The sequence below is a fragment of the Camelus bactrianus genome, chromosome 16, assembly GCF_048773025.1.
Source record: "Camelus bactrianus isolate YW-2024 breed Bactrian camel chromosome 16, ASM4877302v1, whole genome shotgun sequence".
Classification (NCBI taxonomy): domain Eukaryota; kingdom Metazoa; phylum Chordata; class Mammalia; order Artiodactyla; family Camelidae; genus Camelus; species Camelus bactrianus.
Window position 1 is genome coordinate 44,487,127 of NC_133554.1, and position 25,627 is coordinate 44,512,753.

Sequence of the window (25,627 nt, forward strand, 5' to 3'; positions counted from 1 at the left end):
GGTGAGAAGTCTTTAATACTGTTCTATTACTGTTCAGGATTACTACCTAAAGAAGATTTAAAATCATATTTTCTGTCCTCTTCCCCTTTTTGTTTTTAGTTATACAATTTAGACCTAGCCAGTGCCTTAGCATGTTGGACAACCTATTTGACTTTAGTTTGAGAAGAGGAAAGCGAAAGATTTATTTTTGTATCAGTTAACTAGGGACCTTATATGTTGCCACATTTACTATAGCCAAAATGCCATTTTATTTTTAGGTGGAGACTGCTGGAGCATTAGTATAAAGCCTAGGATGGCTTCAGTCCTGTCCTTTTCCTCATGTTTAAGTCCACATTAAATCTGGTAGTTCTTAACGGTTCCACTGCTGTTTAAATGATATAGCTCCATGTGATCTTATTGTCTTTAATTTGGTCAAGTGAGACACTGCATTGGGTAGGTTTTGGGTCTCACATTTGTTTTGTTTTTCTTTGGAGCTTTACTGGAAACCAAATGCTATTGCGTACTAGCTACAGAAGCAGGAGGGGAAGTTGGCAAGAATTAACTGCTTTCTGTTTGGTCTGTCTGAGGCAGCTGACCTTTTGGAAGGAAATCGCTGCTCTTTGCTTCTTCCTGTAACAGGGCAGCCTGTGAAAGAACACATACACAGAAGGCTTCTGCCGTAATCCTGGCTGATGTCTTGGGGCATAAGCTGTTAGTTGAGAGGTGGGGGGCTGTCAGTGCATTTGTTGTGTGTTGGAGGAACATGTACTGAATTTCATGGAACTAAATTGTGTGTAGATATCCCAGTAGATAGATAGTGAGAGAATATCTTTTTCCAGAGAAAGTAGTTTGTTTTAGCAAAAGTAATTGTAATTTATTGCAGTCTCAGTGTTAATGCTACGGGCAGTTATTCTGTGTGCAGTTTTAATTAATCTTTTTTTTTTTTTTGAGTGAAGGTAGATTTATTCAGAGAGATACTTTGAAAGGCAAGAGAAAGGCCGTGAGGTATGGGGGTTGGGTGCTCAGATTAAAAGTAGGTACACACTCCATAGACAGAGTGCGGGCCGGGCCATCTCTGAAGAGGGAGAGAGGGGGGCGGCCTAATTAATCTTAATGTTGTTGACTGTCCTGGTATCAGTACTGTTTCTTATACTAGATCATCTTTTTTCCTGAAAGGCCAAACATTTTTATTTTCTAAGATATGAGCTCTTATTTAAATGTCATTTCACCTCAGAATTAGACTTACTAACTTCTTATTACACCTGCTACCCATTGGAAAGGACCCACATTTCCTGCTGGACTTGTTTTACTTAGACACAGTGAGGATTGTACCCCACACGTTTACATTTTCTTCAGAAAGCTGCAAGTGGGCTTCAAAATTGGAGTATCCTCCAGTGAGCAGGCAAAGGAACTACCTGATGAGGCATTTCTCTCGTAAAATAAGAGATTTTAGTTTTCCATTATTTTAACCAAACCATATTTAGGTTCATGTTTGTTTGTTTTTGTTTTTTGAAAGGACTTATACTCAAGTAACTGTAAGCAAAAATGAAGTTAATTATGATTTGGTGAATACAGAGAACACAGCTACCTGAAAAGGGGGCAAAATACCATATTCTTCTGCATTATTTTGGGTTCAGTGGATAGGTGCGCCTTCCAGTGTATTACTGGCCTCTCTCCTAGATATACTGCTAATAGTAAAGATTGTTGGGTGAGCGTTAGTGTTGATGTACATAAACAATGTAGAGAGGCACCTCGGGAAAATGATCTGGGGTTTTCCTCAGCAGGGTGGCCCTGCAGAGCTGCTTTTCTGTTCTTGGTACCTGGCGTGATCTGTTCAACCTTCCTGAGATAGTGAAAAATCCCAAAGAGAGTGCAAACCTTGCTTTGGCTTTAGGTGTAGGTTCTTGGCACAAAGTAAGTTGACATCTGGAAAACCAGATTTCCCCCCAGTTCAGCTGGCCTTTGAATAGGAGCAGAGTTAGGAACCAAATGGTTGAGGCTTACTGGGAGCTGATCTTGTAACTGTAGCCTTCTGGAGGCCTTGAATTGCTATCCTTGAACTATCAAGGGCCTTCAGCTAGGCCAGTTGTGTCCAGGTGTGTCATTAGGGGTAAGAGAAACATAGTTTAAAAAAAGGAATTATTGCACTGCTGGGAGTGGTTTTCTGTGTATTTCATTCTGTTTACAGTTGGTTGCAGGGACAGTTGCTTACTCATGTCAAAGATGAAAAAGAGCCAGACATGAATCTAATAAGTATATGTTATTTCTTGTCTTGAAATATGACTTTCTCAAATATTCTTTTTTCTTTTCCACGTTTTTTTTTTTTTTTTTTCAGAAATCACAATTAAACCTCCTAAATTCAAACTCTGCTACCTCTGAGATCACTCACATTCAACCTGGTCTACTTCTAGTTTACTTTTTAAAAAATTTTGATATTCTGAACTTTTTGATAATGAACATTTTCAGACACTCACAAAATAAGTGCAAATAATATACAATGAATTTCCATAGATTTATCACTCAAGTTCAAAAATTACCAAAATTTTGTTACTCCTTTTTCATATTCTTCCACATAAACACTTTTTGTTTCTTCTGGACTTCAAAAAAATTCTTGAAAAAATATTTTTATGCTATTTATTTTTATAGTGGAGAAGGGTTTATTAAATAAAAGAATCATATGAAGTTATTGAGTACAAGGCATTTTAAAGGATTTAAGTAAAATATAAATAGATGTCAAAATTAAAATTAATCTTAGTTATTAATAGTCTTGAACCATTACTTGAAATCACTTATTAAGTTGCTGTATATTTGAAAATGACAGAATTACATTTAAAAAAATATTTGTAACTATTTCATGCCTGACTTAAATAAAGACTACCTAATTTGTAAGAGAATGCCATAACCTGGATACTGTCATGTTGGGAAATACTTCTTCCTGTGTCTTTTGCATGTCCCTTCATGCTTGATTCCTGTGGGATAATGGGTAGTACCAGTTGCCCATGATTATTAAATTTATATTTCAAGCTTTACATTTTAAACAAAATTTAATAAATCAGGAAACTTTACCAAAAAATTGTATCAAAATTTCACCTAAATGTAACAGCTGTTTATAGTTCTCTTTGACCTTTCTCTTATGTGAGTCCTCTAGCATACATATTGTATACACTTTCCACTTAATATTCTTTTATTTACACTTTAAAAAAGTATCTATGACTTTATATTTCAGCATAACCTTTATATTTCATTTAAGTTGTTACACAGTATTCCATCAGATTAATGTGTTACAGGGGAAGGAGGGTATAGCTCAAGCAGTATAGTGCATGCTTAGCATGCACGAGGTGCTGGGTTCAATCCCCAGTACCTCCTCCAAATATAAATAAATAAACCCAATTACCTCCCCATCATAAAAAAAGAGAAAAAAATCATTAAAAACAAGATTAATATGTTATAGTTTGCCTTCCTACACTGTGGTGGGAATGTAAATTGGTGTACCACTGTGGAGAACAGTATGGAGGTTCCTTAAACAACTAAAAATAGAGTTACCATATGCTCCAGCAGACCCACTCCTGGCCATATATCTGGAGGAAACTCTAATTCAAAACAATACACACACCCCAATTTTCATAAGCAGCACTGTTTGCAATAACCAAGACATGGAAGCAGCCTAAATGTCCATCAACAGATGAATGGATAAAGAAGTTGTGGTGTACACACACACACACACACACACACACACACACACACACAATGGAATACTACTCAGCCATAAAAAGAATGAAATAATGCCATTTGCAGCAACATAGATGGACTTAGAGATTATCATATTAAGTGAAGTAAGTCAGAGAAAGACAAATAACATATGATACCACTTATATGTGGAATCTAAAAATAGTAATACAAATGAACTTATTTACAAACTGGAAATAGACTCACAGATATAGAAAATAAACAGTGGTTTCCAAAGGGGAAAGGGAGTAGGGGGATGTAAATTAGGAGTTTGGGATTAACATATACACACTACTGTATATAAAATAGATAAACAACAAGGACCTACTGTACCACACAGGGAACTATATTCAATATCTTATAATAACCTATAATGGAAAAGAATCTGAAAAAGAATATATATGTATATGTATAACTGAGTCACTTTGCTGTATACCTGAAACTAATACAACGTGGTAAATCAACTATGCTTCAATTTAAAAAATACAAAAAAATATTGTTACAGTTTAACCAGTCTCCTATTTTGGACATATAGTCTATTTCTAGTTTCTCACTATTGTATATCATACTGTCTAAGTAATGGTTGTTCCTGGAAATTGACCTAGTGCAAGGTGCTCTTCAAAGCAAACTGTGCTAAGTGGAAACTCAATACTGTAATTCTCAGTGGTAAGAGGGAGGCTGTGAACTTTAATGAGGAAAATATTGGGAACATATGTAGATTTACTAATAAATGGTGTTAAAAAAAACTTCAGAGCAGTAAGGAAGGGATTATCTTTCATCTAAATGGTAAAGAAACTTGGTATATTGTAGTAGCTTAGGAATTTCTATTTCCTGAGCTAAAAGATTCGACCTTTTCAAGAGATGCATTCTAAGATGAGTTGGTCTTGATTAACAGTATAAAATGAGTACAGATATAAACCTTCATGAGAAATTCTGAGGCTAACATGGGGCTACATGGCATTTTTCATTCATTTCAAATCATTTTTACTTTTCCATAATGCAGGTCATTGTGGGCTGTAGTAAATATTTTTCATTGTCTGGAAAATGTTATTGATGTAGCTTCTTCTCAAATGGGTTGTTCAAATTGCTTAATAGATTTCAACACAGAGATAATGGTAACACACATGCATTCAAGCTGCAAGCCAGTGTGGTGCGAGGGGGCCCTTCTCCCTCCTTCCCCTTTCCTCCCTCCCCCCTCTTCCCAGAGTAATATGTAATGATTTGGCTGTGATGTAAAGATTTATGACTGATTGTCTTCCCAGAATATTATCATCCCTATGTTGCCTGGCAAATTTTTCCTTGTTTGTTTCTTTGTGAGCCAAGTACCTTTATTCTTTCTGTTCTCTTCCCATCTGTTTAATAATCTGATTTTGTTAGAGAATTGCCTTCCTGATTACTTATAAAGTAGTATTTAGTTTTTGTTTAGTTTTTTGTTTTTTTTTTTTTAGAGCAGATGGCTCTGGTATTGACCTACTTCTAGATGGGATAGTTTTACTCTACCCTTCTTACTTGATGTTAGGCCTATTTTAATATGAACAAGGTCTTAATCCTTTATTGCTGCTATTAATTTTCTGTTCCTCCAAGTTCCTACCATTAGGTAATCACCGCCACTGAATACGTGTATTGGCAGTAAAGTAGTCAGCACTACCAGGGAACTTCCTCTTTCCAGAGTCCTTTAGTCATTAAAAGGTGTTGATATGGTTAACAGTTTGGAATCCTGGTTCCTTGCCTTATAATTTTCAGATCAGAAGCAATGTTTATATATCTTCTGTTTCATCTGCCAGCTAGCCCAAGCCTTTGCCCAAATCAGAGCCTACTATTGCTATTGAGTTTATTATTCATTTTGTTTCAAGTTATAAAATATAAGAAACTTGCAGAAAAGTACAAAAAATAATATGACAAACTACTACCACAAGTCCTCAAGACAAAGGCAGCATGGTGCAATGGTTGAGTACAGACTAGGGCCAGATGCTCAGATCCAGCCCACATGGTACTCTCAGCAGTGTGGGGCCTGCGGCAAATATTTCACTCTCGAAAGAAACTCATACCCATTAAAAGTCACAGCCAATTAAAAAAAAAAAAAAGTCACTGCCCATCCCCACAGCCCTTGGTGACCACCGATATACTTTGTCTCTATGGGTTTGCCTACCCTGGGCATTTCATATAAATGGAATTTGCAATATGTGGCCTTTAATATCCAGCTTCTTTCACTTAGCATCATGTTTTTAAGGTTTATTCATGTTGTATCAGTATTCATGCCTTTTTATGGCTGAATAATATTCCATTTTATCTTTTATTTTTCTATTCATACCCATATTATCCATTCATCTGTTGATGGACGTTTCGGTTGTTTCTACTTTTTGTCTATCATGAATAATGCTACTATGAACATTTATGTACAAGTTTCTATGGACTTATGCTTTCAGTTCTTTTAGGCATCTACCTGGGTGTGGAACTGCTGGATCATATGGTAACTCTGTGTTTAACCTTTTGAAGAACCTCCAGATGGTTTCCAAAGTTGTTACACCATTTTACAATCCTATTTAATTTGCTGAGCCTCAACTTCTTCATCTATAAAGTGGGAATAATAATAGGGCCTATGTCCTAGGGTTTTTGTGGGAGTAGATTTGTAAAAGCACTCATCGTTATAAATAAAATAGTGTAAGTGTTCAGTAAATGATAGCGAATGACATTAAATAATAAATCTGGATGGTGGATAAAAACACTAATAAATGTTATTTTAATTCATTTTTCATTCTTATTTCTGGAATTTATTGATTAGATGAATCAAAGTATTCATACTTAATTATTAGAAGTAAGATATGTCCTTGGAAGGAGTAGGAAAAGGCACGGCTCCCTGCTGGCCTAGGCTTCTCTGCCGGAAAAGCACATCTAGGTGGATGTTCTTTCCTGGAGTTTAGTGTTCTTATGGCAGCCTTGCTCTCCTTACACTGCCCTTCACAATCCTTAATGCTCTCCTTCAGAAGTGAGGGAACAGTTCTCCCAGGGCCTTACCACCACTCTCCATCAGTTCTCATCTGTGGAAGTCCTGGTACCAGTGAAATTAAATAAGAAATAGGAATACCATCTTTTAAAAGAAAGGTAAAGTTTATACAGCAAGACATGGGTTAAGGAGAAAGTTTGATAGCAAGAGCTCTTTGTGGAGGACTGACTTTGGAAAGGTTGCTTATTGAAGTGAGTTAACAGTGCAAGTGGGGAAAAGGAAGCCACCTTTGGAAGTTTAAGTTTGTAAGAGTTAGAATAATATTAAGCACTTACTATGAGCCAGACACTGTTTTAAGCTTTTACACATATTAACTCATTCTTACAACAACCCCGTGAGAGACTTAAGAATTATTTTTATTCCCATTTTACAAATAAGGAAACTGAGGCACATTGAGGTTTAAGAGATTAAATCTTTTGAAGAACTCTCTTTTGCTGAGTTTGCCATTATCTCCAAAACTTGAAGTGCATTTTAGAGACTTTGGCCCTGGGATGGGATGAAGAATAAGAATAAAATGCTTTAAATTATACACGTGAATCCAGCAAACCAAATCCCTGCACACATTTAAAACCCCCCACTCCCATCCTGGGCTAGAATTCATCCTCACAGTTGGCAGATATGCTTTGGGAACCTTCTCTTGCCATGTCCTCTACTTCTCCTCCCTGACAGTTTAGCTATGGCATGACCTTGACAGCAGTGTTCTAGAAGTCTTCAGAGAGAGTGGGTTAAAAAAAAAAAAAACCCAAAGGTTTATATTTTACTTTTAAAAGGGAAAGCATCTAATTAAAAGGTACTAATTATTAGAACAAAATTATCCCTAAATCCTACCCACTCATATCACTTAATTGTGCTAAGAGATATTCATTTCTATGGTTTTTAATAAGCCTGTAACATTATGAGCTATTAGACTTTGAAACCCTTTTTCTCAAGTGCCTGAGGGTCTGCTTCATTTGGAACTCCTATGATAGATCCAGATATATGAGGTCAATGTAGATACCTTATGGTTTCAGAAAGTACCAGATTCTGCATCCAAGGTTGTTTTGGTTTTTTTGGAATGCTTATGAACAGTAAGAGTGCAACCAAGCAAAGCTCGAATAGTTCTCATCTTTGGCTAAAAATAAGATTGTGAATCCATTTCCCAGTCTTTAGAGAAGCCCCTGTGATGATTTACCAAAGATACAAACCACTTCCCTTGTCAGAACATCATGCATTGAAGATGGAGTTGCCTGTAAATAAGCAGAAGAGAGAGTACTGAGGACAGAGGTGCATTCACTGCGTACGTGGGGTAGCCTTCGTGGGCTGGGTAAGTGCTAGCGAGCAAGGACAGGTGTCAGCTTATACCAGGTGTAGGCTTAGGCTAATAATGAATGTATGACTTGTGTGAAGTTTTGACATGTATGAAGAAAAGTACTACTTAGAAGGATTCTAAGTTTTATTGATACAGTTGAGGGGAGGAAGTAGCTTTTTTCTAAACTGCATATTTTAAATCGTTACATGATAATCTCTAAATCATCTCATATTCCATGTGTGTGTAACTCTTAGTTAAAAAATAAAATAAAAATGACTCTGTACTATTTAGTGTACTTTTGTTTTACATTTTTGCAGGGGGGAGGGAGATTAGGCTTATTTATTTATTTATTTGTTTATTTTTGGAGGAGGTACTGGGGATTGAACCCAGGACCTCATGCATGTTAAGTATGCTCTCTATCACTTGAGCTATACCCTCCCCTCTTATTTTACATTTTTGACTGGCGGTAAGCAAAATCTACTTGCCAGCTCTATCAAAGCATTTATTTGTAGTGAAAGTAGATTGTATTTATCAAAATAAGGTGGTTACCACCTTATTTACCAGCTATTATCTTTCAAATGGCATTTTAGAAAATAACTATTATTACATGTTCATATTTAGAACCATAAAAATATTCTGAAAAATTCTGAGAGTTCAGCATTCCACTCTGATAAAAACTAGGAACTAATATAAAACTTGACAAAATAGTGTGATATTTATGTTGTACCCCTATGTGGCATATCACCATAGTATTTCTTTCTTAAAACGATAATAGATTACTGGAATATGCTCAGCCAGCAGGACATATGAGATACTTACCAAATATTTGATATGTATTTATTCACATAGCAAATGTTTATTGACTACTCACATGGCAAGCCACCATTGTAGGCACTAGGGACAAGTGGTGAACAGACGTGCTCCCTCACTTAACTAGTCTTGGAGTTCAGTGGGGAAGACAGACAGAAACAAATGAACAAAAACTTAAAGGGAAAATTACAAATTGGGCCATATGTTACTAAGGAACAGATAGGCCATTTTTAATACAGACATCCAAGTCCTAAAACCTGTTTCATTTTCCTGACTTGGTATTTCATCTGATACCTTGTTCCATAAGATTTTGAAGAGACCTGATAGATTTGACCAAATTGTGTATATACATTTATTTCTTCAACAACAGTAAATTTACTGAATGCTTATGTGCCAGGCACAGTTCTAGGCCCAAGAGAAAGAGCAACAAACAAAACAAAGTCATCGTGTTTGTGGTGGTTTCACCCCGGTGGGAAGTCAGTTAACAAATATATGATAAATGTCAGGAAGTGATAAATGATACCAAGAAAAATAAAGCAGACTGAGAGGATAGAGAGTGAAAGGAATACTATTTTATTTGGATAGACTGAGGAGTCTCTGAGGAGATAAACGTTTTCCCACAATTTTCCTTCTTTTGCCTCTTGGGTCAGTTCAGTTAATGAACGCAGGATGCAAGATGATTTTTGTATCTATTGGTACCACTCACGTGTTCATTAAGAGAGCTATGGCAAGGTCCTTCTTCTTTCCAGTTCCTTACCACTAAAAGAGATTAATACCTGAATTCTTTTCTTCATTCCTTTATCATTCTTGCCTGTATTAAACGCCTAAGCATGTTCATCCATTCCCAATACGTCCCTTTACCTTTTGTCTAAAAAACATGCTTTGGTATCTGTTCCAATTTTCTGGCTCTTGGGATATGAATCATCTGATTAAAAATTATATTATACAATTAAATGTCTTCCAGATGTTTGATTGTGTTGTGGGATTACTTCTGGGGAGAGCTCTTTTATCTAAGTCTTTCTCCTGGTAAACTCTCAGACAATGAAATTTGATGTCTTGGGTGATCTTACAGTGATCCCAGCCTTAATGCTCAAAAGCCCTAAATAAAATTGTACACTGCTCAAGTGTTCTATAGCATAGCACAAATCTAAAATAGGTAACTGGCACCCACTCTGCACGTCATTGTTGGCTAACTAACTTGTCCCATAAATAGCTCTGTGTTATGCGATCGGACAACTACGACTCAGAGAAGGGATTTTTGTTTCCTAATACACTTGTGTGGTCTCTGGTATTCAACAAAATCAAGGTGTGATTCACCCGGACCTTAACTATGACACAGTTCTTGGGAGACTTGTGCAAATCAGTAGCCAAATCGTTTTGGACAGGATTCAAGATAGCCCTGTCTTATACCAAATTCCACATTATGGATCACAGTGTTAGAGCACGATTCAGTTTTAGTGTACATGAAAGTAATGTTGATGTCCCAATGTGGCTAATCCCGGAGAGTTTTAGCCAAATGAATTAAAAACTCTCTGGTGAGCCTGAGAAAGCATTACGGTAGTTGTATAAAATTGTTTTTCTGAAATCAAGGGTGTGTTTTTAAAAAACTACCCACTATTGGAATATAATGGTTCTTCTTTCTAAGTCTTAGCTGCAGTGTATTGTTTTTATGTCTGAAAGATTTTTAAATGCTATAATTTTAACAGAACATTGCTTCATAAGTTCCTTATTGGTAACTCAGAAGGTGAACCTTGGGGTTATTTTTCCAGATAAATCTGTGCCCTTTATGTGCAGATCATTACTGCTTAGGTAAACAGTGATAATACATAGGGTTCAATCCATGCTTTAGATATTTTCACTTTTCTTTTACTAGGTCTTTTTCAGAATGGCAATGTATTTATTGCATTTCTTAAAAGTCAGAATACCAAATCTAAAACAAGTGATTTTTTTTTTAATTCCTGTGCTGCTTCTTTGTCATTACTGCTGAAATGCTGCTTACTGTTGCTTCATGTTGGAACAAAAGAAAAGAAAGAATATGTCTGTATCAAAGCTATAGGCAGTTCTTCCCTGAATCCTGGGTTCGTACTTTTGCTTGTGGGACTTCAATGTATTTTACAGCCAGAACTTCATAGACCCAGTTATATACCCAGTTACATCGCCATTTCAGTGGCCACATTGAATGGCTACGTTTTGAAAACATTTTAAGGCTAAAATTCAATTCAGGAGTACTGATCTTTCGTCTACTGAAAGGGCTTAAATGCCTTTATCTCTGGCCTTTAGTACTGAATATTTACTCTGGTGAATTTAAAAGGGGAAGGGGGAAAAAAAACACCCAAACCACTGATTGTTTATTTAACAGATTATAAACCATGGCTGTGTGGATACAAGCCCAGCAGCTCCAAGGAGATGCCCTTCATCAAATGCAAGCTTTGTATGGTCAGCATTTCCCCATCGAAGTGCGGCATTATTTATCTCAGTGGATTGAAAGCCAAGCTTGGTAAGTGAACAAAGTTTTTTCCATCATATTTTGTGAAGCACAAGTATATTGGAGTTTGATTGGAAAGATGACATAATGAAGACTCTATAAGTTGTACACTTAAGAAAGAAAATTATCTGACCCATGAAAAGATATTGAACCCCATCTTAAATTTTAGGAGGGTGGAATAACTGTTGAGGTTTTTGAAAATTAGATTTGCTTCCTTTAATAGTAAATTCTGGCTGAAAGCATTAGAGTATTGCTGCTAATAAAGAACAGTTAACAGATATGTTCTGAGTGCCAAGCAGTGTTGTAGGTAGTAGAGTTCATATGAAAACATTGAGGCTCTTGTCCACAAAGAATTTAGTGCTTGATGATGCAGGTAAGGTATGGGTATGCATAAAATGTAATAAAGTGTATCGTTAACAGACTAAACAACAGACACTTTGGTGCTTTCGTATGTATATGTAATATATATACACAAAGACTAAAGGACAGTACAAGGTAGGGGAGGGGATAGCTTAGTGGTAGAGTACGTGTTTAGCATGAACAAAGTCCTGGGTTCCATCCCCAGAACTGCCATTAAAAAATAAATAAACCTAATTCCCCCACCTCAAAAAAAAAAAAAAAAAGCACACCTAAATGTTAACAATAATTATGTCTTGGTGGTAGATTTAACAAGCATGTTTATTTTTCTTGTTTCCCAAATTACTGTTTATATACCCAAGGGGAAAATTGTTTTAAATTCTTTTAGATTCAGTACAGTGCAGTAGATTGACAACAGGGCTTTTTAATCAACAACATTCTTGCATACCAGGGCCTAGGCACCAGTTGGTTGGTTACCAGTCTCCAGCTGATCTGACATATTCGTCAGATACTTCAGGCCTCCACATCGTGGCCAGGAAAGTGGGGGTCCTCTTTGACAAAGCCCTGGAGAAACCTTTATGCCACTGTTTGAGGAGAGCTGTATGCCTGTCAGTAATGTTGCCTTGGGATAATTGTGATCGTTAGTAGCAGATTTCTGTTCAAACACTGGAGAGCACCAAAGGAAGGCAATTTTCTAGGCAATTAAAAAAACTCAGCCTCATGTAATTAAGTGAGAAAAAAAAGGAGCTAGATTTGAGCATGTCAGCTGTACCTTATTTAGTGCTTTTCCATTTCCTTTTCATTTTCTTTTGTATTTCACAGATTTGGAAAGTTCAGAAAAACATTAGTAGGAAGTTTCTGTTGATCCAAAATTTCATGTAGTAGATTTCCCATGCAGTCTTCTTACTGAACGAATGTTGAAAGACTTGATAATAAGGAAAACCTGAATTTTATTTAGTTTTGGTTTTCTTAAGAATATAAATATTTTAATTAAAATATCTTCAGTTCTTCGTGTTTAAGCTTGGAAGATTTTTTTGTTTGTCTGTTTTAGTAGAGAATTAAATTTTCAAGTACAAGAACCAGTAGTGCTTGGTTTCCATGAGTTTTGCTCAGAGACTGGCTCTTCTTAAGAGTGGGTTTTTCCAACCAGGAACATTATTGCCAGTCAAAACTGAGGTGCAGGGCTGCCTTCATTCTTTCCAGGCTTTTATTTAGACATATTTTATTTAGTACATAGCACATGGATATTTAAAGCTTGGTTTTCTATACTGCCTTCTCCAAAGTGCAGATTTGAGCATATTATTTGATGATATGAATTATCAATGGTTTGGTATACCTGTTTGTGCCTGTTTGAAATTAGTTGCTTACTGACTTCATGGGTATTTTAGAGATGATGAGCTTCTTAGCTACTACCAGATCTCTTGTTTGGCTCCAGACCCACCAGCAGTGATGAATCTTATTTCAATCTGACAGCTGTTTGGTTTCTTCAGTGAGCTGAGTTAAGTAATTTAGTACTGCCCAATAGCAATTGTTGCCTAAGTTGTTTTTAAAAAGCAAGAGAGAGTTAGGGAGTGGAGGGAAGAGTGGGGCAAGGAAGGGAGGGAGACCATCCAACCCCTGACACCAGTTAAATGGCTTTTAATTAATACGAAGTTCATAGAGTGGCTTCTCTGGTTCATTGGTTCATTTCTCTGGTTCATGTAAGCATTACTTATATGTCCCAAATCCACAACAAGTGATGTAAATGTCTAACTTGTCTAAATACTTGTGGGCATCTTCTGTCTTAATATCCCATTTCCAGGGTTCCTTAGAAATAACAATAAATGTTGTTTCACCTGTCTTTTCTTAAGAAACATTCTGTGTGAAGTTAGCAACACATAGAACTAGTTGAGGCTGGAAAAAACATGTAGCACATTCTTGACCCTGTGCCCCCTTACACCCTTGAGGGGGTAACTATAAATAGGAAATTATCAGAGTCCTTATTTCCTTCAGAGTACACAAAGCACTTTCCTTTTCCCTTCATTCCTAGAAGCAGATAGTATAAGCACCAGAGCAAGTCAGTCGGAGAAAGGAGAAAGGCCAGTACATTGCAAAGAAAGAGGAAAAGAAAATATACTGTCCATTCCACTAAGGTAATTAGTGCATTAGGAATAGGTTAATGTAGGTATCTAGTCAATTTAAATCAGAATGTTTCTGAAAATTTGCAGTGAGCATTATAAAGAAATCACTTTAGCCAAAGAAAAAGTGTGATGCATTGAGGCTGCATTTATACAGGTTCGTGTGTGTGTATGTATACATATGTATGTAATTTTTTTCCCCTAGGGACTCAATAGATCTTGATAATCCACAGGAGAACATTAAGGCCACCCAGCTCCTGGAGGGCCTGGTGCAGGAGCTGCAGAAGAAGGCGGAGCACCAAGTGGGGGAAGATGGGTTCTTACTGAAGATCAAGCTGGGGCACTACGCCACGCAGCTCCAGGTGGGTGTGGGCTCCCGGCCACGCAGCCCCAGGTGGGTGAGGGCTGCCGGCCACGCAGCTCCAGGTGGGTGAGGGCTCCCGGCCATGCAGCCCCAGGTGGGCATGGGTTCAGGGCCACGCTTCATTCACTTTCCTACAGGGTCGTTTCCTTCATTTAGTTCTGCCAGTAGAGATTTTCTTTCCCTTTTTCAACCCAGCGTCGTTGAGTCACATGTGACATGTATAAAGTTCTTAATTATTTGGTTTTGTGGTTGTAGCTGCCTTTTTAAAACTTTTTCTTTGCAAGTAATTTCAGATTTATAGACAGTTGCAAGATTGATTCAAAACAACCCCTATATATGCTCCAAGTCACCTGTTGTTAACAGTTGCTTCATCACATTCTACACACACACTTTTTCATCACTTGAGAGTAAATTGCATACATCATGTCCCTTTGCCCCTACGCACTTCAGTTTGTATTTTCTAAGGATGGGAATCTTCTCTTATGTGTTATAGTACAGTTATCAACCTCAGGAAATTGAACATCAATACAACACTTTTAGGTAATCTTATATCTATATTTCCATTTTGTCAACTGACAATGCCCTTTAGGGCATTTTCCCCTCCAGTCCAGGATCCAGGTCAAGTTATCTAGTTATTATGCATCTAGTTATTATGTCTCGTTAGTCTCCTTTAATACAGAATTATTTGTCAACTTTCCTTCATTTCATTACATTGACATTTTAAAATAGTTCAGCTCCTCTGTTTTTTAAAGATAAAATGAACCTTATTTGGGGTTTTATGACGCTTCCTCATGATTAGATTCAGGTTACAAGTTGCTGATCAGAATTCTCAATAAGTAATGTGTCCGTCTCAAGGTTTCACATCCAGAGACGTGCAATGTCCATCTTACCCTCATTGGTGCTAGTAGTTTTTTGATTGCCCAGTCAAGGTAGTGTCCAGTTTCTCCTCTAATATAGCCTTTTTGAAATTTATCCTGTTTCCAAGCATGGCATCCTTACTTTAGGCAAATTAAGAGGCAAGAAATAAAATAATTTTACCTTCTTGCTGCAGTTGGGTTTCCCACAATGTGGCATTGGAGGAGCAGCTTTTCTCATGATTACAGCATTGTGTCTCCAGGAGTCTCCTCCGTCATAAGATCTGGCCCCTGCTCTGAGGTAAGGTTCAATCCCATAGCATGGAATGGAACAGAGTAATGTCTGCTGTTGGATTCTTTCAGAACACCTATGACCGCTGCCCCATGGAGCTTGTCCGCTGCATCCGCCACATCCTGTACAATGAACAGAGGCTGGTCCGAGAAGCCAACAATGTGAGTGTCCCATCAGTATGGGGAGAGGAACTGGGAAGTCCTTTCTTGACCAGCTCTTTCTGGACCCAGCTTTGCCAGGATGACTCAGTGTACAATATTGGTGTCACTATAAACAGAGCATTGTCCTAAAGGGCACAGAGGAAATAGAGATTAGTCTCTGATGTTAACTGATTGGTAACTTGCTGGGATCACAGCCACAAAACCGTGTGAACTAGTGCAAAATAATTTAACCCCAATGTCTGAGGAGAGACATGCTTCTGTTCAGGTGAGGCTACTTAGGAACAACTTCTGCTCACCCTCCCTCTCAACCAGATATTGAAGGAAAGGATCAGACCGGGCCAGTTCAGTGTCTGGATCCACAAAGTCCTTGTTGAAGCCTCCCCTGTAACTGCATTTGGAGTCTCCAGTGGGGTCTTCATTTGGGGACACTGCCTGTGAGAGGTTCATCCTCTCCCCTCTGTCACAAGGTCTTGAGGGAGGACACAGATGATGTGCGTTCACACAGTCTTGTCCCCCACTGTGTCCTCAGCACCCGGCACAGACGTGGTCTCCGATCAGTGAACGACTAAAATGAGGGGTCATCATCGTTAGTAGGAAAACCCAGGTAACTCCTAGGATGTGTTGGGTTCTAGTCTCTCCAGAGAGAATTCAGGTGGACCCGGAGTGGGATACTCTGGTGGAAGCCAGAACTGTGATAGAAGTTGCTACAATGTTTTATGAAGGTGCCACCGTCTGCTGAGTCACCTGTTGCTCCTCTTTTCTCATAATACCGCAACCCTCACAAATAACATTTTCAATTCTCTGCCTCAAAGTTTAGCTTGTGGCATCTCAACCCAGTTACAGGTGCGAGCATCAGCTCTCCCTTGGGACTAAGGCCCAATGCTTTCTCCCATCCTCGCCACCAGCTCACCGCTGCCTGATCTGTCTCCAGGGTACTTCTCCGGCTGGAAGTCTCGCTGATACCATGTCCCAGAAACACCTTCAGATCAACCAGACATTTGAGGAGCTGCGACTGGTCACGCAGGACACAGAGAATGAGTTGAAGAAGCTGCAGCAGACTCAAGAGTACTTCATCATCCAATATCAAGAGAGCCTGAGGATCCAGGGTAAGGCCGGCGTAGGAGGGCAGTGCATGTCTGGAGGACGAGAGGGAGGACAAGAAAGAAGCTGGTTGGATAGGAAGAGAACCACTCCTCCACTCAAGAGGCATTTACCTCTCTCTGGAGTAGCAGAGAATCATTTGCATTGAAGACAGTGCTGGGAGGTTGAGGCTTTGGAAGGGAAGAAGACAGGTGCTTGTCCTTGGAGAGCATGGTGTCCCACCTGGGCTTCCCATACCCGGGGAGCTGCTGGTCTGGTGGAAAGCATTTCCTCTTGCAGGAAGGAGCGCACAGACTAAGCAGACAGTATCAGACAGCACTTTGTATATGGCAGGCATTTTATAAATACTGCTTAATTGAAATATTAAATTTTCTAAGCAGGGACAGTGTAAGGGCCAGGGGGCTGTGTTTCACAGCTTTTTATGTTGTTCTGTGCAGAGAGACTGTCCTGGGGCAGAGCACGTAGGATATCTCAGCCATTACAAAGGTTTTCCTTCGTGGTATAAATCCTACAGGTACTTGGTACAGAGAACTTCAGAATCAGTCTTAAGGATATTGAGCCCCACCAGTGCCCCCTGTTGACCTTACAGAGTCTGGCAGTGTAACTTTAATACAGGCCTGCCTAGGAGACACTACAGGTTCAGTTCTAGTCCACCACAGTAAAGCGAATATTTCAGTAAAGCTAGTCATGAATTTCGGGGTTTCTCAGTACATATAAAAGTTATGTTTACACTACACTGTAGTCTGTTAAGTATGCAATAGCGTTATGTCTTAAAAAAAACCATGTACTTGTCTTAATTAAACAATACTTTATTGCTAAAAAATGAGCTAGCCATCATCTGAGCTGCCAGCAAGTTGTAGTAGTAACATTGAACATCACTGATCACAAGTCACTACAATAAATATAATAATAATGGAAAAGGTTGAAATATTGTGAGAATTATCAATATATGAAAAAGAGAAAAGAGGTGCTGGGAAAAAGGGACTGAGAGACTTGCTTGACACAGGGTTGCTGCAAGCCTTCAATCTGTAAAAAAAAAAAAAAAAAAAAAAAGCAATATTTGCAAAGTGAAATATATTGAAGCACAGTAGAGGAGCCAGATATATCTGTAGTCTCTGCTCCCAGCTTGCAAGCCCAGCTCAAAACCTCAGAGAAGCCTTTGCTTAACCAGCCACACAAATACACAAGCCTACACATACCATGTGCTCCTCTAGTACCGTGCATGTGGGCTTGATTTTAGAACTACATTGATATTATTAATTAACTCTTGTCTTTCCCCCTAGAATATAAATTCTTTGAGAAGGAACTGTGTCTCTTATTTCTGTACTCTCAGACTAGCACGTTGCCTGAGTCATAGCAGGTGTTGAGTAAATTGGGGGAATGATTCTAGCACATCTTTCTCCCATCTGAATCCATCCCAGATAAACCCGAAGAATGGACGGTCCTCTTCCTAGATTAGGGAACAGGAGGTTTCAGTTGTTATTTCTACCCAAGGCCTGTGACTGGTTGACAGTACTGATGATCCTGTCCTTGGGTCTTCTGTTTCCTATTTGTGCGTTTGGGTTTGGATTCTGGCTGGGTTTGTATCCAACGTGCAGTGTCAGCTCAGTCTCATTTATCAAGTGCACCCATCAGAAACGCAGACTATTGATCTGTTTGCGCAAGGGAAGTCTCAGCTCCCTCCAGTGGAGCAGACAATTGGTTCACGTTTTCTGGCGTCCCTCCCAGAACTTGTGCAGATTGCCAGGAGAGACCTAAGTGGTTCGCTTGCACAGGGAGGTCGGGCCCGGGTGTCGGGATCACCACCTCCTCCCTGCGGGTGGCAGGATTCTGAGGTGGCCGTCCAGGTTATTCTGCTGCGTTCCTTGCCTGGACAGTACTCTTCCTGCTCAGTCCCCTGCAGTCTTTATGGAACCGTGTTTCTCAGTTCTCTTCAGTTCTGGGCTTTCCTGGCTGTCCAGAGCTGCTTTAGTCTGTCCCAGAGTGTGCGTCCACGGGGGCAGGGCCAAGGTCAGTGTGACATGGCCCTCAGAGGCCTGCCAGGAACTTGACCAAGACGTGCTGACGCTCACGCTTCTTGACTCAGCCCCAGGGAGAACACTGGGATGTTCAGAAAGGCTAGTGGCCGGGGTAGGAATCCCAGCATCCAGGATAGTGCTTACCTTTGGAGGGAGGGGTGGGTCTGCAAGCAGGGGAGGGTGTACAGGTGCTTGGACTGTGGGGATATTTGATTTCTTAAGCTGGATTATTGACACACAGGTGTTCCTGGTATCATCCTTTCTACTTCCCTGTGTCTTAAGTATTTCATAACAGATTTTTTGAAAAGGGAGTCAGCGAGGCCTCATTGCCTTATTCCTGCCATTGATGAGATTCCCAACAGCTGGTGTGGAGAGAAGCTACCTCCTCTCCTGAGAGCATTTTGCTGCTTTTGTGTCCCCAGTGGGCCTTGGTCCCTCTCCCCACCTCTGTTTCCCCCGGTTGGTCAGCTGAGCTCACAGTGGCCCAACCTGGACAGGCATGTTAGGCACCTTCAGCACCAGGACAGACCCCTCCTTCCCGAGGAGAGGCTGCTGCGCCCGGGAGTCGGGGCAAAGCCAGCGGAGCGGGGCCTTCCTGACGAGGCTCTGCCGTGTGAGGTTGGGGCCGAAGCTGCTGGTCTCCGCCACCCTTCAGTCCCGTCCTGTAACCATTAAGCATAAGGACTGCCTCTCACCTGGGGCGTACCCGTGCCAGGCAGCTTCTGGAGTGTTTTCTGTGTCATCCCTTGTTTAACCTCACGGCGGGCACAGAGGCAGACGCTGGGATTCTCCCGTTTCACCCACGGGGAAACTGAGGCATAGGAGAGGGAGGGGCTTTGCCCGAGTTCTCCCCCCTGGTGAACGGCGAGGGCGCACTTGGGACCAGGCAGTGTGGCTCCAAGCTGGACCCTGGGTGGGGTGGGACGGCTGTGGGGAAAGGGATGCCATGGGCAGGATCCTCGCCAGCTGTACCCCAGGCCTCCGTCCCCCCATTTCCTGGAGAGGAGCTCAGAGTTGGGGGGGCCAGGCAACGGTGCCCACTCACCTCTGGGCACCCTTGGCTGTAGAACCCGACTCGCCGTTGGTCAGATGTGTCCCTGGAGGGTCTTGCCCGGCTTCCTGCTGGACTGTGGGAGATCATGGTTGCGGTGTCTGTCCCTCCTCTAGCTCAGTTTGCCCAGCTGGCCCAGCTGAACCCGCAGGAGCGTCTGAGCCGGGAGACGGCCCTCCAGCAGAAGCAGGTGACCCTGGAGGCCTGGCTGCAGCGCGAGGCCCAGACGCTGCAGCAGTACCGCGTGGTGAGTGGCTCTGTGTCCCTCTCCTCCCAGGTAGAAAGGTGACATCCCAAGCTGTCCTGGTGACCCCAGAGAGGGAGAGAGCCAGGAGGAGAACAGGAGGCCAGGTCCTCTCCTGTAGACGCCTGCGAGGCAGAGCCGTGGGGGAGAGGGGAGGGGCCCCACCTGCTGAGGGGGCCTGCAGGGTTGTTCTCTGGGAGCCCAGGAGGGCCTGCTGTCCCCACCGCCCTGCAGGAGCTGGCCGAGAAGCACCAGAAGACCCTGCAGCTGCTGCGGAAGCAGCAGACCATCATTCTGGATGACGAACTGATCCAGTGGAAGCGGCGGCAGCAGCTGGCCGGGAACGGAGGGCCCCCCGAGGGCAGCCTGGACGTGCTACAGTCCTGGTAATGGGTGTGGGGGAGGCGGGCAGGGCCCAGAGTGGTGCCACAGCTGCTATTCTGCTTCCCGCCTTTACACGTGCAGCCGGCTCCCTCTGTCCTGGCGCAGGTCTTACTTCACTGGTGCTTCTGGGTCCTGATAAGGACTTTGGTGCCCTGATCCTGGGCTACGTCCCCATGAGGGGAGTCACTGGACCGGGGAGTGGGGCAGGGCCTGATGTGCAGTGTGGCGCTCAGGCTGATTGGACCCAAGTCAGGGTCATTCCTCCTGTGTGCTTCTGGAAGGCGGGGCAGCTCTGCTCTGCCCGGTGGACAGGAGAGGTGGCTAAGGTGCCAAGGCTTCCTGGGGGTGGAGCTGGGTCTGGGCCTCCTCCCCAGCCTGGGAACCTTCCCGCCTCTGGCCTGGGGGATGTGGGAGTGAAGCCATTGTCCTTCCCGGTGGCCTCGGGGCACCCGTGCAGGTGTGAGAAGTTGGCGGAGATCATCTGGCAGAACCGGCAGCAGATTCGCAGAGCTGAGCACCTGTGCCAGCAGCTGCCCATCCCCGGCCCAGTGGAGGAGATGCTGGCTGAGGTCAACGCCACCATCACGGACATCATCTCAGCCCTGGTGACCAGGTGATGGCTGCCTCTTGGCCACGCCCAGCGCCCCAGTTGGCCTGGGTGGGGCAGCAGGGTCTTTGTGGACAGGGAGCTCCCACTTGAATCCTGTCTCTCTGCCTCGCACTCTCATCCCATCCCCCTCCATCCCCTGTTGCTATGGCCTCTGGATGTTGACCTTGCCCGGTGTCTCTCGTGGACACTGCATGGGCTGCCCTTGTCCCCTGCAGCCCGTTTCAGCTGCTGAGTTCATTTCGCTGCCTCCCCTCCCACCACCTTCCCCGACTCGCAGTGGCCTCCCAGGGATCGGGGGCTGTGCCATGTGCCACGTGCCCTTCCTTCTCCTGCTGAGCCCCCTGCGAGGCAGCCTCCCTGTAGGGAGGGAGGGACCAGAGCTCTGTCCCCTGAGGCTGCACCCGGTCATTTGTGTGCCTGCAGCACATTCATCATCGAGAAGCAGCCCCCTCAGGTCCTGAAGACCCAGACCAAGTTTGCAGCCACCGTGCGCCTGCTGGTGGGCGGGAAGCTGAACGTGCACATGAACCCCCCCCAGGTGAAGGCCACCATCATCAGTGAGCAGCAGGCCAAGTCTCTGCTCAAGAACGAGAACACCCGCAAGTACGTCGCCCTCCCTCCGCCTGCCCGTCCCCTGTTGTCCTCGAAATGGGAGGGAGGCGATCCCATCTCCTAAGAAGTTTCTAGACCTGGCTGTTCCTGTGTAGAAACCCATTAGCCCTCTGGCCTCTTCAGCTCTCAGGGAAAGAATCAGGGGGGTTCTTCTGTGCAGAAATTATGATTTTGTTTCAGTTAGTAGATGTGTATCTAAAAATCTTCTTGTATGTTTTATGTGGCTTACATTTCCTCTAAATGACATAAGTTTTTAACCACCTTGTTTATTTCCTCCTACCCCAAATATATCTTTTACCTCACGTTTGCTGAGGCCCCATATGGATTTAGTGTCCAATCTCTCTGATTTGCAGTGATTACAGCGGAGAGATCTTGAACAACTGCTGTGTGATGGAGTACCACCAGGCCACAGGCACCCTCAGCGCCCACTTCAGGAACATGGTGAGCGTGGGAGAAGAGGAAGGACGAATCTCCCCTAGTTGTTCGAGGGCTTTATCCTCTTGATTTTCTCCATTGCAGTCCCTGAAACGGATTAAAAGGTCTGACCGTCGTGGAGCAGAGTCAGTGACAGAAGAAAAATTTACAATCCTATTTGAATCACAGTTCAGTGTTGGTGGAAATGAGCTGGTTTTTCAAGTCAAGGTAAGTGTGTACCTTATATCCCAAAAGATGAATTGTTTTGATCACATAGTATCTTCTTTGGATGATTGGTGAACAGAAGTGAAGAGATGGGATCCTTACATTTGTTTTCAAATCGTATAAATCCTTCACCTTTTACTAAAGATTTCCGTGGAGAGGACTCTGTGTCTTAGATTCTCATAAGACTTGAAAATAATAATGAAATGAAATAGTTGGAGATATAGGTAGAAATGAACCAAGAGAAATATCACTCAGGATGGATTTGAGTAACAGTTGTAGTAAGTTTCAGACATTTGTTACTTGCTGTTTTTTCCCCAAAAATGTCTCTTTACTCTTCCCATTTTCTCTCTTGTTCCCCATGTAACTTTGAGAAACTTACTCCATCCTTCAGAAATAGCTAAGAAATATCTAAATCTCTAAATGTCACACAGAAGTCTCTGTTTCAAAATATCTGAAATGTCAAAGACCGTGCCAGTATGAGAAGTCTTGTTATTCCTGGAGCCGTTCCTATTCTGTATTCGAGGGTGATGGTTTTGGAAACTTGAAGAGAGAAGAACATGTTGTGATAGAAAAACAAGAAGAGAAGGGCCAAGCGCCATGGGTGCTCAGCCCTGCTCCTATGTCTTTTCTAGACCCTGTCCCTCCCAGTGGTGGTGATTGTTCACGGCAGCCAGGACAACAACGCGACGGCCACCGTCCTCTGGGACAATGCTTTTGCAGAGCCTGTGAGTGGATTGCTTAAGGCTGCGGGTCTCAGGATCTTGATGCTGGTGTCATGAATCTCTTTCCATCTCTATCCTCCCTCAAAGCATAGAAAGAACGCTGTTGTTCTCCTTAGTGGGAGGCAGAGTGCAGAGTATGTGGAAAGTAGAACGAGCAGGGGCTTGATGTTTGGCCAAGGTTTCAATTCAGGCTCCGCCATTTCCTCACTCTGTGACCACAGGAAATTCACTTGACCTCTCTGAGCTAAGTTTCCCATAAGTGTCTGCAGCACAGGGAGAATAACGCCCCAGAGTGTTGTTTGGAAGATTAATTTATGTAACATACAAAGTGCTTGTCACATAGTCAATACTCCGTGAATATTATCTTAAATCTCGGGTGAAACCATGAATGGGATTTAGGGCTCAGGTTTCTTCTAGAGGTTATACCTCTGAGGAGGTTACTTTAGCTTAGAAGTTGCTTCCTGTCACCTTCCCTTTGATGAATGAGGGTGACATTTAATGTCTCTTCCAAACTTTGGATTCTGCAATTCACCCCAGGGCTCATGAAGAATGAGATGTTTTGTCTAAAGAAACAAATATGATTCTGTGGATTTATGTACCCGAATGCTACCTGAATACCACTAGTGTGCTGCTTGATCGTTTTCAGAACATTTCAGTAGGCAGAGTTCCACATGTTGCTTATTTCCAGTAGAGGCTAGTCCACAGAAGCATGATAAAAGGTTATGCTTGTTATTTGGAACCTAAAAGTATGTTCTTCTCTAATGGGAAGGGTCCAAATTACCATTCTCAACAGCCCTTTTTAGAGAACAGTATCTTTGCAGCAGAAGTGTGATTTTTAGCAGAAATCTATCATGCTTATGCCACAAACCCTGAATTTGAGACCCCTTTTAAAAAAATCTGCCTCTGTCCTGATAAACCTTGTGGATAGAATTGCCACGTCTGCTCTCATTTCCCTCCCTGCGTGTCCACAGATCTCACTCCCCGTGTAACTTTGGCATCTCTTGTGACATGCCATTTGCTAAAGTATCTAAATAAATAAGCATTTTTAACATTTTCACTTATGTAAATGATTAGTGTACATTTTATGCTATTTTCAAATAAACACATACTTGTGGGAATTTATTCTGCAGAAGTATTTGCATAGGTGTCAAATGACATAAATACATTGCAGCATTGTTTGTAGTAACCAAAGACTGGAGGCTGGTACATAAATCTCTGGGAGTCTGGTTAAATATATTATTGTACCTCCATATACTGCAGGATATTTAGCAGCCACAAAACAAGATGGAAGAATTTCTTTAGGTGCTGATGTGAGGCTTCTCAGATAAAGTATTAAGTGAAACAAAGGGAGGTGCAGAACATGTGGATTTTATATTTTCAAAAAGGAGAAATTATACATACTTGCTGGCATGCATAGAAGATCTCTGGCGGTCTACACAACAGGGGAGGCCATGCTTCAGGGCGAGGAACTGGATTGCTGGTGGACAGGGATAGGGAAGCGACTTCACTGTATACCCTTCTGTGCTTTTCAAATTTTATATCATTTGAAGGAATTCCCTATTCAAAAAAAAAAAAAATGGGGGGCAGAGGGGGTAGTTAGGTTTATTTATTATTAGTAGTTTTTATTTAACAGAGGTACTGAGAATCAAACCCAGGCTTTATGCATGCTAAGCATCTGATCTACCACTGAGCTATACTCTCCCCACAAAAAAAATTTTTTTGTAATATTTAATATGAAGTACTCTGGCTGAGTGGGATGAAAAACAGTTTATGATAAATTCATATTCTAACCTGCTTCTCATTAACTGGTCAACTCACAGTTTTCACTTTCATACTGTGTTTCACTTTGAGCTGTAAGGGCAGAAGGGGTCAAGGGCAAGGATGATACTTGTACACACACGTATGAAATCTCACACACACACACACACTCTCTCTCTCTCTCTCTTTCTCTTTCTCTCTCTACCTCTACCCAGAGAACCAGTCTTTTAGGTTTCTACTCTATTGGAGTTTACAGGGTCAGAGCCAGACCTTGGTCATGTTTTGTTTTCATGGCTATTAGAACGTGGGGTGGGACTGTACGTTCAGCAGCTCATTTATGGAGCACTGCACATAGCACTAGTCTCCCTTCTAAATTGTATGTGAAGACGGCAGAATAGAATCTTCCAAGTTTCACAGAACTGTGCACCCAAAGAAAGCTTGAATTTATCCTCAGGCTCAGCCAGACAAGTGTTTGTAACTCCATCCAGCCATCAGTGTTTTCCTTCTGCAGGTTGAGGGAATAAATCACGCAGCTGTTTTCTCCTAAGGTTCTGGCTTCTATCCCCCCTCTAGGGCAGGGTGCCGTTCGCGGTGCCCGACAAAGTCCTGTGGCCGCAGCTGTGCGAGGCACTCAACATGAAATTCAAGGCCGAAGTGCAGAGCAACCGGGGCCTGACCAAGGAGAACCTCGTGTTCCTGGCGCAGAAGCTGTTCAACAGCAGTAGCAGCCACCTCGAGGACTACAACGGCATGTCCGTGTCCTGGTCCCAGTTCAACAGGGTGAGGGACAGGCGCGTGCTCGCTGCGGTTAGAACAGCCCCTCCAAACCAGATCCCTCAGGGGCCCCCGGGCCCCAGCCCTCATGTCTCTAATCCAGCGTGCCCATGGTGATAGGAAGCTTCTGGGTAGATGGACAACCACACGCATTTTTATGTAGAAAATAAGGTCTTTGAATATGTAAGTGAATTGGGCTTCGCGTGCAGCTAGTGCATTTTCTTCCTTCGTAAAGGAAACAGAACAAAACAAACAGTAACGTAACTCATGGGAAGTA

At 42.1% G+C, this 25,627-nt stretch overlaps 1 protein-coding gene across 5 annotated transcripts in view; it reads left to right on the plus strand.

The window, feature by feature from the left end:
- LOC105080118 (signal transducer and activator of transcription 5B) overlaps positions 1-25,627 on the plus strand; it is a 57,522-nt gene that overhangs the window by 22,566 nt on the left and 9,329 nt on the right. For 4 of the 5 annotated variants that reach the window (XM_074343392.1, XM_074343394.1, XM_074343393.1 and 1 more), the window contains exons 2-13: positions 11,167-11,304; positions 13,972-14,128; positions 15,348-15,437; positions 16,369-16,543; positions 19,724-19,854; positions 20,086-20,237; positions 20,693-20,848; positions 21,269-21,448; positions 21,811-21,898; positions 21,977-22,099; positions 22,729-22,821; positions 25,150-25,356. In XM_074343392.1, coding sequence (XP_074199493.1) covers positions 11,177-11,304; positions 13,972-14,128; positions 15,348-15,437; positions 16,369-16,543; positions 19,724-19,854; positions 20,086-20,237; positions 20,693-20,848; positions 21,269-21,448; positions 21,811-21,898; positions 21,977-22,099; positions 22,729-22,821; positions 25,150-25,356 — 1,680 coding nt within the window. In that variant the 5' untranslated portion in view covers positions 11,167-11,176. Of the gene's footprint in view, positions 1-11,166; positions 11,305-13,971; positions 14,129-15,347; positions 15,438-16,368; positions 16,544-19,723; positions 19,855-20,085; positions 20,238-20,692; positions 20,849-21,268; positions 21,449-21,810; positions 21,899-21,976; positions 22,100-22,728; positions 22,822-25,149; positions 25,357-25,627 lie in introns of those variants that run through there. The other variant, XM_045505858.2, reaches the window with a different exon arrangement.